We start from the raw sequence: 13,229 nt of genomic DNA, 5'->3' as shown, positions 1-13,229 counted from the left end.
GGCATTGTGACGGTCTTGCGGCACATCCTCTTTTGACGGAAATGCACGAAAGTGTCCAAGAGAGTATTTTCTTTTTAATACTTTTTTTGTATTTCCTGCGCGCCCGCTGATAATGGTACGATGCGTTTATGGAGGCTGTGTTCACCGAGTTCAGCCGTTCATGTGTCGCGATCGTCCCGTGCACACAGGTTGCACGAGGACTTGGTGTCCCACGATTTCTACGTAGTGGTGCCCGATTTTATTGCGATAGCAATTATATGGACACTCAAAAGCAGATTTCTGCCGTCGGCGTCGCCGTCGCCGTGAGGTTCCGTATGACGTCATTTGGAGATGAAATCGTCGCCGCGCGCCGAACGCTGTATGTGCGAGTGAAAGGGCGCGAGGGGTGTCCCACGATTTCTACGTAGTGGTGCCCGATTTTTCCCAGAGTCTATGACGGGCTGCGCACTGTGCCGTCTTATCCGCATGAACTACTCATCGTAACATGACAACTGCGTTTGCATTCCCGCGCTAAGTTTAATTCCGTTTGCCTTTTCTCAATTCTTACTTCCTCTGCGGCGTGTGTTAATCATACTTACACGGTTTATCGTATAACGACGGCTGGCTCCTATTTTCCTATTCTTTCTTCATTTAATAAACTAGAGCCACACAGAAGAGGTACACACCTGACACAATCTACGCCACTCAGCCCTGCTGCAGCGACCGACGGTTCCCAATCGTTCAGATCGCGGCCACCGCATCACGCAAAACGCGTTCGCGGGCTACCCCCCCCCCCCCCCCCCCTTCCCTTCCACCGTATACACATGTAATGTCGGACCGGTCGCGTTTTTGCCAGGCACGCGACGCATATGCATAACACGGCGGCGCGCTGACTGCGTGCACTGGTTCTCCTCTGGAAGAGGCGCGTCCTGTGGCCGACCAGCATAACAGGCTTCCGCCTACGAGAGCCAAAAGATCGATGGAAATCGCCGGCCACAAAAAAAAAAACCACAGCTGCGCGTTGCCAAAGCGGCCATAAAGGAAAGGACAAGAAATAAGACCACCGAGGTGGTCTAGACGCGTATATATATATGCATGCAAATGTCGTGACACCCGCGGGAGCCCGGAAGAAGCGTTTTTTCTCAATTTCTGGGCTCAATTTACGCGAGTATATCTCTCTGGGAGGAGGAGGAGGCCGTGCGTGCCCCGTTGCGTCGCGCACAGGTTTGCGACTGCACAGGGGAGAGGGGAGATGCGCATGGCGCGGTATGTAGTACCACCACACGCACCGTATAGCACGCCGGCGCCCACGGCTAAAAGCGAGACGGAAGCGGAAGAATCGGAATTTTCGCACACAGGACGACCCGCGTAACGCGAACACCGGGCTTAAAAATAGAACGGCACGTATTACGAGGATGCGAGCACAGCTTTTTGCGCTTTACAGCTTCTTGGCAGTTAGCTGATGGGGTGTTGCAGCGAGCTGCCGCGCGCGGTGGTTGTGGTCTCATGGCCACTCATTACGAAGCGACACGTACGACAGCTGTTAGGCCACTCTATCAACGAAAGGTACAAGGTCGAGAGATTAAGAGAACGCCGCAGATACCCAAATCATAAAGCGGAAAGAAACTGAACAGGTTTCAAAGGAAAGCAGGTCACGAGCAGTCAAAATCACCGTAAAGGGGAAGATTTTATATATATATTGTTACGCCCGCGAAAGGCGTTTATTGAACAGCCAGCCAGGCAGAGTTAGTCGCGACGGCCTTGATCAGCTGAGCGCCTGTCGAGATTCAGCTAGCCAGCCGCACGTCGTCTTTCTCTTCACCCGTCTTGGATGCCCCACATTCTGTTAAGGCGTAAACCTCGAAAGCACGTAAAAGTGTCACATTTCCCTCCACGCAGACGAAGCCCACCGGGTAAGTCAAACAGGCTGTCGGTTTATATATATATATATATAAACAGTGTAAAACAAGTCGGTTTATCAGTCACTTAAATGTTGCAGCCTCCCGTACCGCGATCACTTCCTGAATACTCAGAAAAAATAACCGTCGCCAATATGCATATCCTCAGCCTTTGGCTTAAATCTAGCAAAACCAAGAACGCGGCATTCGTGCAGCTACCCTCGCTAGACTGCGGTAATCTGTGAGTCCGCCTCAAGAGTCTCCTTGATGCAATGTAACAAGGCAACGACAACCGGCACGAGCCACGTAGGCGCTAACGTCGTGGCCTTTGTAAAACGAGATCACCGGCGGACCATAAACGCGCGAGGACTTGGGTTGTACAACGCTGTGGGCGTGATTAAATGTACCAGCAGAGCGGCAGAAACGAGGTGAGCGCCATTCAGATTTTTTAGGGGCGCAGCTGCCAGACATTTGTCATGCGTGCACGCCGCCATCGTGGCCCGTATGCAATGACTGCGAGCGCGTAATTAACTCGCCCGGTGCAACCACGCAGCTCCCGCCGCCCATGCATATGACGAGGGTTTACTTAACCACGCAGTCACAACAGCACGCATGCTTTCGCCGTTCCGAGGCAAATAACGCGGGACACCCCGTGGTGCACGAACGCGCACGTACTAAAACGTGCTTGCGCTGTAGCGATGTGGACCGGTTCGCCACCGCCGTCCTACAAGCACGAGCGGCGCGTGCCCGGCCCGCGAATGATACGCAGGGATCTAAGCTAATCCGGAAGATCGCCCGTGCGCACGCGTCCGCGTCGCTGCAGGGGACGGCGGAAAGAACCCGAGCCGCATTTGGTGCGCCGCACAGGGACGTCGCCTCGGACGAATAACGAAGACGGCGCTTGAAGGCGCACCATGTTTTACGGTGTGCACGCACGCGGTCCAGGCTGGTGACCGACGTGAAACAGGTCGAGCAGCGCCCTTAGGTAACTGAAGATTATCGAGTCCCCTTCGTCGTCGCGAGGGCGTTAGTAGTCTTTTCGGGACACGGGGGTGTGGCGCGGCGGCCAACTTACGCTGTACGTGCTGTACGACAAGCAGCCGGGGCCGGTCGCAGTCTGCTCGGTTTGATAAGAACAATGACACGTCCGACGTGGGGACTTCCTCCGCGGACCGAGGAAAAGCACACTCTCGCCTTCTGAAATCGGCGCATCGAATCTCTGGAAAAGGTGAAGTGACGGGGCAATGAGAGCGCACCGCAATAAAGAAACACGGGGAAAATAATACCAGACGTTCCCATCCAGTAAACGACCCGAAGACCCCCCTTTTCCTCCTCCTATCTCTCTGTGGAGCCTCGCGGCGAAGAGAGCGTGAATAAATGTACGCTGTCCGTTATCCTGCGCCAATGTATCTACCAATAGGGGGTCACCCTTGGGGGACGCGGACTGTCGCGTTGTACACTCCACGCTGCCAGAAAATCTCTCATTGGAGTGGTTCCGCTTTCTCCTCGCCCGCCAGCATAGCCGAAATGGGGACTTCTGCCGTGTGTCGAAGCTGGGCCAAAACATAAAATTGATGAGAACGTACTCGTTCGCCGCTCAACTGCAACATCGCGGGCATGTTTATGTTTAAACGAGGTACAAGAAACGGCGAAAAACAAAAACAAAAAACGTGCATTCAGGTATCCTGCCGCCTATGAGCGACAGTGCCCTCAGAAGGTCTTTTGCCGTCAGCCGCATGCTTAAATGTGATTACTAGTGGCAAACGAAAGTGTGTGGCTTCTTTCGGCGCTATGAGTGCTACACACGCCGTGACGGTGAAACTAAGCGCATTCCCGCTCGCTTTCTCTGCGCGACACCTCCCACGGTCAGGGTCGTTCCGCCTATCCGACCTCCCGTATCAAAAGCGCGCGAGTGACAGCGCAACAGACCATGTACCACTGCAAACGAGCCGCTGTCAGCGTTGGCCTGACACGCGACAACCGGAGCAAAAGAACACAGCCGAGCCAGCACGACACCGCTAAAAGTCACGCGGCGACACTCCTTTTTCTGTCGAGCGCAAATTCTAGATCAGAGTGGCCTCCTGACCTGCGCGCCGAGAAGGCGTGCAGTGCCTCGAAGAGGACAGCGGCCTCTCCGCGGTTCCTTTTTCTTCTCGACTCCTTTTCGTCTTTGACACTTAGCACACGAAGGATGCTTATTGCACGGAAAGCGAGCAGCACGCCCCCACCCGATAAACTTCGTTACGAGCTAGTTTTTTAACCACGACGAAACGCGATGAACGCGGCCAGAGAAAACACACGCCGAGGACAAGCGCATCGTGTGACTTCTCCATGCACTCCGCTTAAATAGATTAGCCCCAGGTGGCGGTCTGATATCCCCGAGAGCGCGTGATATTGACCTTTAGGCTCCTCTCGTATTTCGCCTAGATTGGAGCGTGGCGGCACCGCGTCGCTTTTATCAAAACCAGCGATCACATGACCACGATGCGTAGATACGCCCCGCACTAAGAAGTCCCACCCGAGTCGCATAGACCGCCGTATTTGTTCGCCCCCAAGATAATGCCCATATCCCACGGGAACTGCTAACAGTCGCGAAAAATACGTCACGCAACACATCTCCACTGCTGACACGATGCAGAAGATTATTGTAGCACAGCCTACTTAGTACCAAAATATAGTTCGGTGGAAGACCTAAACACAAAACTACGCAGTTCGTAATGCGAAGAAAGCAAAACGAGCGCCGCTTCTCAGATCGGGTGTTCGTCCATGCGACTAAGAGGGAGTTCAACATAGAGTTTCATACAATTATTGTATCTGGGATTGTATAATTACACTAATCTGGGAGTTCAACCTTCGTTTACTCCCAACTTTCGTCGCCATAGCAACATAGAAACGCGCTTCACGTTTCCACGACTACGATTTGAACGCTGGCCGTGAACTGAAAGACACTTTCGGTTGATGCCTTAACTATTAGTATTTGAAAAATGTGCGCTGCAAGTTAAATAAAAAAATTATCTGATACACAAACCGAAATGACGGCAATGCGTCTAACAGCGCGTCTCAAGCTAACGAAATGGTTGCACCTTGCCCTGCAGCGGCACTGTTTATGCCACCAAGCTTCCCACTGCCTGTTGAATGTAACAAAATTAATCCTCATTGCGAAAAAAATTCATATCGCCGATTAGGCGCTAGCTACGTTGGCATGAATTTAGGCCCGAGAAGCCTGCGTAAGCAGTGCGCTGCCGCGTTATACGACAAAGCCCCTTTGGCATAGCTTTCGCAAAGGAAGTAAAAACATCCACGTCTGAGCCGAGAGCTCAGTCTGTAAGTGCATATACTGAACGTTACTTCTACGAATGTCGGTCGGTACAGCGCGTGTGACAGGCGCCATGTATTTTCTTGCGCAGATGCAGGTCCTCGTGCTGGTGGCCCTAGCGGCCGCCGCGGCGCGGGGCCAGTCGGACTTCTCGGACCAGGCGACCAAGCAGTTCCTGGGCATGCTGTTCGCGCCGTTCGGCTCCAAGCCGAGCGCCACCGCTGCAGCATCGGCGCCGCTCTACGAAGCCGCCTCGCGACCACTGAGGAGTTCAGCTTACCATGACGAGCCCGAGTACCCCAAGCCAAGCTACAGCCTGACACCACCGCGTTCATACAGGCGGCCAGAGTCACCTTACCGGGCTCCAGCCAGCAGCTATCCGCGAAGTAAGTCACGCTCGGGGCCCTGGATCTCACCGCCCGAAGAGCACTGGGTGCCTCCGCCCAGTCACTGGGAGCCGCAGCCGTGGAACCCACCAAAGCCCAAGCATGGTGCAGTCACCATCAAGATCCGGCCCGCCGCACCCGAGGAAGACCACCACCATCACTCGTGGGAAGACCACGGCCACCACCACAGCCACGGCCACGGCGATGGCTGGCACATCAAAAAGAAACCGCACTACAAGACGGTTGACGCAAAGATACGCATCCCACCCGTCAAGTTTCGTCTGCATGTGAGCCCCAAGATCCGCATCGTGAGTGGCACCAAGGACCCACTGGAAAGGCCACCACCGCCTGAACCCGAGGAGCACTTCCCGTGGGAGAAGCCTAGCACTGGTTGGGAGAAGCCCACCTGGAAGCCACCTTCCGGATGGGAGAAGTACGCAAGCAGCGGATGGGAAAAGCCCCACTCGGGAGGTTGGGACAGGCCTCACTCGAGTGGCGGCTGGGATAAGCACCACTCCAGTGGCTGGGATAAGCACCCTTCCAGCGGTTGGGACAAGCACCCTTCCAGCGGTTGGGACAAGCATTCCTCCAGCGGTTGGGACCGACATGCGTCCAGCGGTTGGGAGAAGCCTACACGGGGCTGGGAGCGCCCACCATCTGAAGGCTGGGAACGATCATCGTCGTCGGGGGGCTGGGAGAAGCCAGCGGCTAGTGGCTGGGAACACTACAGCTCTAGTGGCAGCTGGCAATCACCACCGGGCGGCTGGAAACCGGACACAAGTGCTTGGGACAAGTATGCCACAGGCTGGGAGGACTCTCACCACAAACATTTCAAGCCCCATCATAGGCACTACCCACCTGACTACCCCCGCTACGACCCCAAGTTCCGCATCAAGGTTCACCCACATATTGTAACCGACCCTCCCCCTTCAACAACGACTACCACCACAGAAGCTCCAACATCCTCTAGCCTACGCAATGAACCCCCCAAGCCTGAGGAGCGCGCAGACAGAGTGGATACAACAACTGCTATTACCACGACAACAACTGAGTCTACCACAGCTGCAACAACGGAGCCGACCACGACAGAGCTGACCACGACAGAGTCAACCACGACAGAGATGACCACAACTACCACAGAGCCCACCACCACCACGACAGAGTCCACAACTACGACAGAGCCTACCACAATCACCACAACTGTTGAACCAACAACATACAGTGAAAAAACAGTGCCTCCAACACCACCAACAACCACTTTCTACACTGTGGACCCCGCAGTGGACATCACCACCCCTGGTGGCCTCGAAAGAGAAGCACCCACATCAGGGTCACCTGCTGAACGGACCACCTTAAGTCCTGACGAGACCACCATGAACCCTTCAACGTATCGTCCAGACGAAACCACCACAGCGATGACAACAGCAGAGACAACTGCAATGAGCACTACTTACACGGAACCTTACGAAGAACGTGATGGTGTGACACCCGAAATCCTTCCAGAAAAGAGGTCACGAGACCCATCTACAACAACAGAAGCAAGCAATGAGGACTACCCTGAGAACAAAAAGGGTCAGAACAAACCAAGTGATCCCATCCCCAAGAACAAAAATGGTCAGGACAAACCAAGTGATCCCAGGTTTCACACAATTGATGACGAGAGAGCATACCGAAGGGACCATGGCAATAAGGCTGAAACCACAACAGTAGATGAAAACAGCGCAGAAGTTGTAAGCACTACACCAACAGCTGCGCAGACCACACCAGTGGAATCTGATGAACATAATGAAGTCACCATGAAGAAGCCAGAGAGCAGTGCAAAGCCAAGTAAGATCGACAGGGACCTGCCTCTGATTGCTGATCCATCCAGCCCTGAGGAAGTATCAGCTACTGGTTTGAACGCATGACTAGTGTCGATGTTGGTGGGTGATGGAGAAGCAAGCCACTGGCACACAGTGCTGGGCTCAGTGGCCAGAGCAGTTAACGAGTACAAGAACTACTACTGAACATTGCACCACAAGTGTCTCAAAGTCGCCAGTGAAAGAATACAGAAATGAGACAGAAATGCCATACACAAGCTCATGGTGCAAATTCAGGCTGCCAGCTTCTCATGCACATCCCTGCCAACATCGGAAGCACACTTTTTTGTTGAAGAAAATTGCCTCCGTGCAAAGGACCCACTCAGACGCCTTAGTCCAGACATACACTGAATTGTTGGTCTACTGTTTACTCCCTTGTTGCTGCTGACGGTGAACATACTTTAATACCACTTTGTTGTAAATAGACATTCAACATTACTGAACTCGCAGAGAGTTCTGAATTAATGTTATCATTCCAGTGTGCCTCTTGGGACAGGTTGTGGAACCCTACTTACTCGAAACATACTGCCATATCAGAAGTGCAGCACAGTTGAAAGCTGCTGAGAATGAATGCCTTCATGGGTCTGTGTGTGTAAGTGCGCGTGTGTGTGGTGGTGGGCAAAAGAACAGTGCAACTGGTGCTTTTTGCAAATGGTGTTGACACTGCTAATAAATTACTTTTGTAAACTTCTGTACTGCCACTCTGGATGTTGAAGCAAGCCTGACAACCAGTAAAGGGCAATCCAACAGATGATGTAAAATTGATTGTTTCATTTATTTTATAACAAAAATAAGACTTCTTGCTTCAAGTTACTTAAATGCCATCTTAACAAGGCACAAACACAGGGGCACTCCTAATGAACACTTGCAGAGAAAACAACTTTTGCACGGTCCAGTGCACAAAAGCACAATGGACAACAGTGTCTCATAACAGCTCTTGGCATAAACAAGGTGCATAGGTTTAAGAGTAAAGCCAGCAGCTGACAAAAACTGCATAAACAGAGCACCACATTTTAGCTCTGAAATTGGCATAGACTACCAAAGGCCACGAGTATTTGATTGTCTTAACCAGAGCACACCCTGTGAACTGCAACTCTGGACCCTTTTCTAGGGTAACACACTATTCAAACTTACACAGTGAAGTTGAGCAGGAAAGAAAAGCAATCAAAGCAGCACAATATAAAAAAAATTCAAGGGGGACTAGGAGCCACAACTAACATGAATCTAGAATCTAAAACAAAGCACACAATTACACAGTCATAGTTGCATTATCACAGCCAGGGTGTGTGAGTCAGGGCACAGCAGTCAAAGGAGACTCGTTACAGCCCAAGGCAACCGCCAAACTTTTGGCTTCACAAAGGAAAGAAGAAGGAAAAAAAAATGCACAAACAATAAAGATGTTGCAGTTATACAAAGCAAACAATGAGCAAACATGATGGATGATTGGCCATTCCAGTGATTTGGTCCCAAAATCGGAGGAGCCATTTTCTGTTGTCACAAAGCTGTCTTCGGTGCAAGGCAGTTTCATGGTGAACCTTTCGCTTCCACAGTCACAGAAACAACAGCTGTGCATCACTGAAAGAAAACAACAAAAGCAAATGCGCTATCAGCAGTGCTACATGATAATGGAACATATGGTTAGATGCAGTGAGGATCCCTTCTGTGGGGTAGTTAACCTTCTGTAAAAAAACCAGAGCCATGAAATTAACAAAAGCTTGCTCTATGTTGCTCAAATTGTGCCCCAAAAATAGCAACATCTGAATATTAAGAATTTCCAATTAGTTGGACTATTAGAAAAAGAGTGTTTATGAATATTGAATGAAATACTAAATACTATGGCACTTTTTCTATACAGGGAAAGAAAGTAAGATGGGATCAAAAAGCCCAACTAAGCGAATCATCCTCTACTATGCTTAGCTGGGTAACATGAGACCAAGTGACAGGTTAGTGGATGTCATATTTTTCTGCGTCAATGACAATGAAAAATACAGGATCAAGAGAACAGGGCACAATAGGGGATATTCAAAATGAATAGTCATCTGGCAAGACTGGCCGCATCCGCCATCTTACTGACGGCATAGTTGTGAGGCGGCTGTATGTTGCAAGGCTGAACCATTGTCGTTGTGCGGCTATTCAGGAATCTAAAAGGCAATAATCTTCCGTCGTAGTCCAGCAATTAATAAACAGAGAATGTTATTGTGCTACCACAAATCAACGGTGCCATGCCAGCGAGTTTTGCACCCTTGGATAACTATCCAGATGTACTCACAAGAAGTGAAGCTTTTAAACCGAAACCTACACCGAGCCTCTTTCTGCGGCGACGTGCACATCATTCACTCTTCAATTTTCACGCCAAACCTCTAAAACATCCTTTTTTTTTTGGCAATACGAAGCACCAGACTCGTTCCACCGGCAAGAAAACACACCGCATGTGAAAAATTGAAGGTTCAGTAATAGCGCTGTTTGTTGAAGCTGATAATAAAGCTCCACGCATGCAACTAACGAAAACTATGGCTGCTCTGTTCGCGTTAGATTCTCGCTTCCGGTGTGAAAACTGAAACTGTGTAAGTCAGGTTGCACGTCATGTTGCTATTGTACTACTAGTCACAGTGAAGACATGAGGGACCGAAACATAAATGATATATATTGTGCTAGCTGCAGCACCCGGTCTGCAACATCGTCAGCGACAGCCACTGTTTAATATGTCAATTTATTCTATTTGCTCATTTTGTTGTGCCCACTGCCGGGGGAAAAAAAACCCTAGGCTGTCACCAATGTTGCCACAGAAGGACACCACAGAACAAGGGTGAAAGCAATAGCTATGTATGTAGCTATGCTATCCAGCGAGCAGTTTCGTTTTGCCACGCCATTAACAAAATGGCAGATGGCAAGTTGTTGGATGGCGCTTCACATTTTCAGTATCCCCTATTTGATACACATATACAGTTCTGTCAATTACAGTGTGAGAATAAATATGAAGTAAGATTCACTCTGAAAAGAAACTGTACAACAGCCAAAAGGGCACCCCAAAGAGAACGCTTGCCTCAGGTGAAGGTTGGTCCCTCCCTCCACTCGTAGGTCAAGGAGATACTATAAGTGATGTTGAATGTGTGATCTGTGAACTGTAACTGTCCATCACAGGGGACAATTATATAAATACTCATTTAAAAACAACTTATGAAAATGGCCCCCATTGAAATTCAGCTGCCTCGGCTGGGATTTGATCCCGCATCCTCGGGCTTAGCAGCACAACGCCATGTAGTGGCCCCACGACGGCGTGCAAGAAGCATAATCCTAAGGAAATCCAAGGTTTAATGAAGTTTCTGAACATGGGTTCAAGAATGTATGTGTCATCTACCAATTTTCAAAACAAGCATGTATACTATCGCTCATAAAAGTATCGGAGTTATGGTATTGCACCATTATAGAAAATCAGAAAATATATATTGCCATTCCAATCAAACACACCTAACTCACAGCGACTGCTTCAACTCTGGAATGATGCGGCTGTTCCTTCGTACCCTTCTTCAACTAAAGATGAACACTCCATTCAGAACTATATGTGAATACTGTCAAGCAAATTGATCTTAACAAGTTGCTAAATATCACTTGATGCTTTGGCCATCCAGCTCCTGCTCTGTAAAAGTGTGCATGCAGGACACAGAGGCACAACTCACTTTGAACTTTCCAGTGCTATGCGGTGCTTTCCAGTCGATACCCTTGTGACTAGGAATGTGGACAAAGTAGCAGTTATCACCATAGGCACAGCCAGAAGTTCTCCAGAAGTAACACTCATTGCCATTCACAGGCCCAGATATCTTGGCTTTCGGTTCACTTGATGCGCTGGCAAGCTTCTGCTCCTCTGCAGACATCCTGAAAACACCATACCCGAGTTTTTCAATAGAATTTTACACCTGTGCAGCACTCATAACTGAACCTTTATGAACATGAACGTGCGCACAGCAATCATCGCAAGATTGCTCTCAATGGCAATCAATCAATCAATCAGAACAAGCAACATGCAGGGCTTCTCACTTCAGACTGGACTTTCGAAGCACTGTCACTGGCTCTTTCTTAGATCCATTCTCTAGGTAGTTGTTATCTGGAAACCGGATGAGAATTGCTGATCCACACAGCACATAGCCTTGCAATGCCTCCATGGCTTTTCCAGGAGACAGCTTGTTGCCGTAGTTGATGAAGGCACAGTGCCGGTCATGCAGGATTCGAATGCTGTGCACATCTCCGTAACTGCATGTACAACAATGACTTATTGCAACGCTTGTATGAGCAGATAGAATAAAATCAAACAAAAGAAGGCTAGACGTACACATATATCCACAAATATGTTAAATGTAACCAAACCAACACAACACTAAAGGAATACTCACACCAAATTTCAAAGTCGAGAAAACTTGACATCGATTTCTGTGGACACACCCAGTGTCTACAAAATATCAACAGCTAAATGTAGCTTAAAACATATTTAAAACCAGCTTAAAAGTATGTGCGCACAGAAAACCACAACGCACTTTTCTCCCTCGAACCCGGACATATCAAACCCACATATAACAAATTATTGTGTAAACGAAAAGCAGTAAAATCCCCTTGAAAATTTTTGTATAGCATTTTTGTTTTATATGTCAAATATCTATATATCGAACTTTTTTGTAATCCCTTCAGATTTGATATATCCGTGTTCGACTGTATTCCAGAGAGCATACTTCAGCAGGATTTTCTAACATCTGCCGGCACTGTATCTATGTACAGTTGGATGCTCAAAGCTAACTGGCATGTAAGCGCAATAGCAATGTCACACTAGCAAACAATCGGGGAACACACCAAACCCTATTGACTTTACATTAGATTTCTATATTTTAATAGTAAAAATCACTTGATGGGCTCCTAGAACAGTCCAAGTGGACAGCAGGTACTCAAACATTTGTGAAGAAAATCTAGCAATAATTACAGGACCAAAAGCACTGGCCCATACACATAAGGCTAGCAGCCCCCGTCAGAATAGCGTTGTGCATACACGTGTATCATCACCCACCAGGCAACCATTTTGTTAGTTTATACACTATAGTGACTCATGAGGCCTAGATCGCAAGATCACTTGCGACAACAAGGAGGACAACGACACGACGACACTTCCGACTTCCTTTTGTCTTTGCCAAGGCACTCTCATAAGCTCACTTAAGGTTCCCGTTTTTCTGTTCCAACCAGCTGCTGACATATTTGGAGCAAATTCACAAGCACAACTGCAGCCACAGTAGTACAGGAGACTCATTAATTCAACAAGATGGCGAGTTCGGCTTGTTCGTTGACTTTCATATTTGAATTAGATTGCAGCGCACCGAAGATGCGGACACAGAAAGTAAGTAGACAGGACAGTCTACTGTCCTGTCTACTTCCTTTCTGTGCCCACTTCAATCTAACTCAATTATGATCATTAATTCAACAGAAGGCAGATTTTTTTTTTTTCCGTAGAAAGATGCATGCATGATAAGTGACATGATGCATGCACATTTTTTAAATGCTGACTTCAAAATTTTATTATTTTACTCCGAGAAACTAGTGCACGCAAAACGAGAGATGAAGAAAGTAACACACAATGCAAGCACTCATTGTTGTGTGTCCCTTTCTTCCATCTCTCGTCCTGCCTGCTATCTAAGTTTCTTATGAGAATAAAATACCAACTAGCCCACTTCTCTATCCTATTGTACTCTATTTTTCTTGCCATTTTGTTCACACCTTACAAAAGTCAAGTTCAATATCAGGGTGTCTACCAAGT

At 48.8% G+C, this 13,229-nt stretch overlaps 2 protein-coding genes across 5 annotated transcripts in view; one reads left to right on the top strand and one right to left on the bottom strand.

Moving 5' to 3' along the window:
- Positions 1 to 8,129, top strand: part of LOC119460908 (uncharacterized) — a 172,808-nt gene extending 164,679 nt beyond the window's left edge. The window contains exons 1-2 of one of the 2 annotated variants that reach the window (XM_049666831.1): positions 5,046 to 5,201; positions 5,285 to 8,129. In XM_049666831.1, the coding sequence (XP_049522788.1) occupies positions 5,285 to 7,486 (2,202 nt within the window). In that variant the 5' untranslated portion in view covers positions 5,046 to 5,201 and the 3' untranslated portion in view covers positions 7,487 to 8,129. Of the gene's footprint in view, positions 1 to 5,045; positions 5,202 to 5,284 lie in introns of those variants that run through there. The other variant, XM_037722038.2, reaches the window with a different exon arrangement.
- Positions 8,130 to 8,189: 60 nt separating this feature from the next.
- LOC119460930 (uncharacterized) overlaps positions 8,190 to 13,229 on the bottom strand; it is a 72,525-nt gene continuing 67,485 nt past the window's right edge. For all 3 annotated transcript variants that reach the window (XM_049666832.1, XM_037722071.2, XM_049666833.1), the window contains 3 exons: positions 11,474 to 11,686; positions 11,116 to 11,311; positions 8,190 to 9,013 (listed from right to left, as the gene is read on the bottom strand). In XM_049666832.1, coding sequence (XP_049522789.1) covers positions 9,011 to 9,013; positions 11,116 to 11,311; positions 11,474 to 11,686 — 412 coding nt within the window. In that variant the 3' untranslated portion in view covers positions 8,190 to 9,010. The remainder of the gene's footprint in view (positions 9,014 to 11,115; positions 11,312 to 11,473; positions 11,687 to 13,229) is intronic.

The sequence above is a fragment of the Dermacentor silvarum genome, chromosome 1, assembly GCF_013339745.2.
Source record: "Dermacentor silvarum isolate Dsil-2018 chromosome 1, BIME_Dsil_1.4, whole genome shotgun sequence".
NCBI lineage: Eukaryota > Metazoa > Arthropoda > Arachnida > Ixodida > Ixodidae > Dermacentor > Dermacentor silvarum.
The sequence above is the reverse complement of the archived record's forward strand: the minus strand, read 5'-3'. Positions and strand labels throughout refer to the sequence as shown.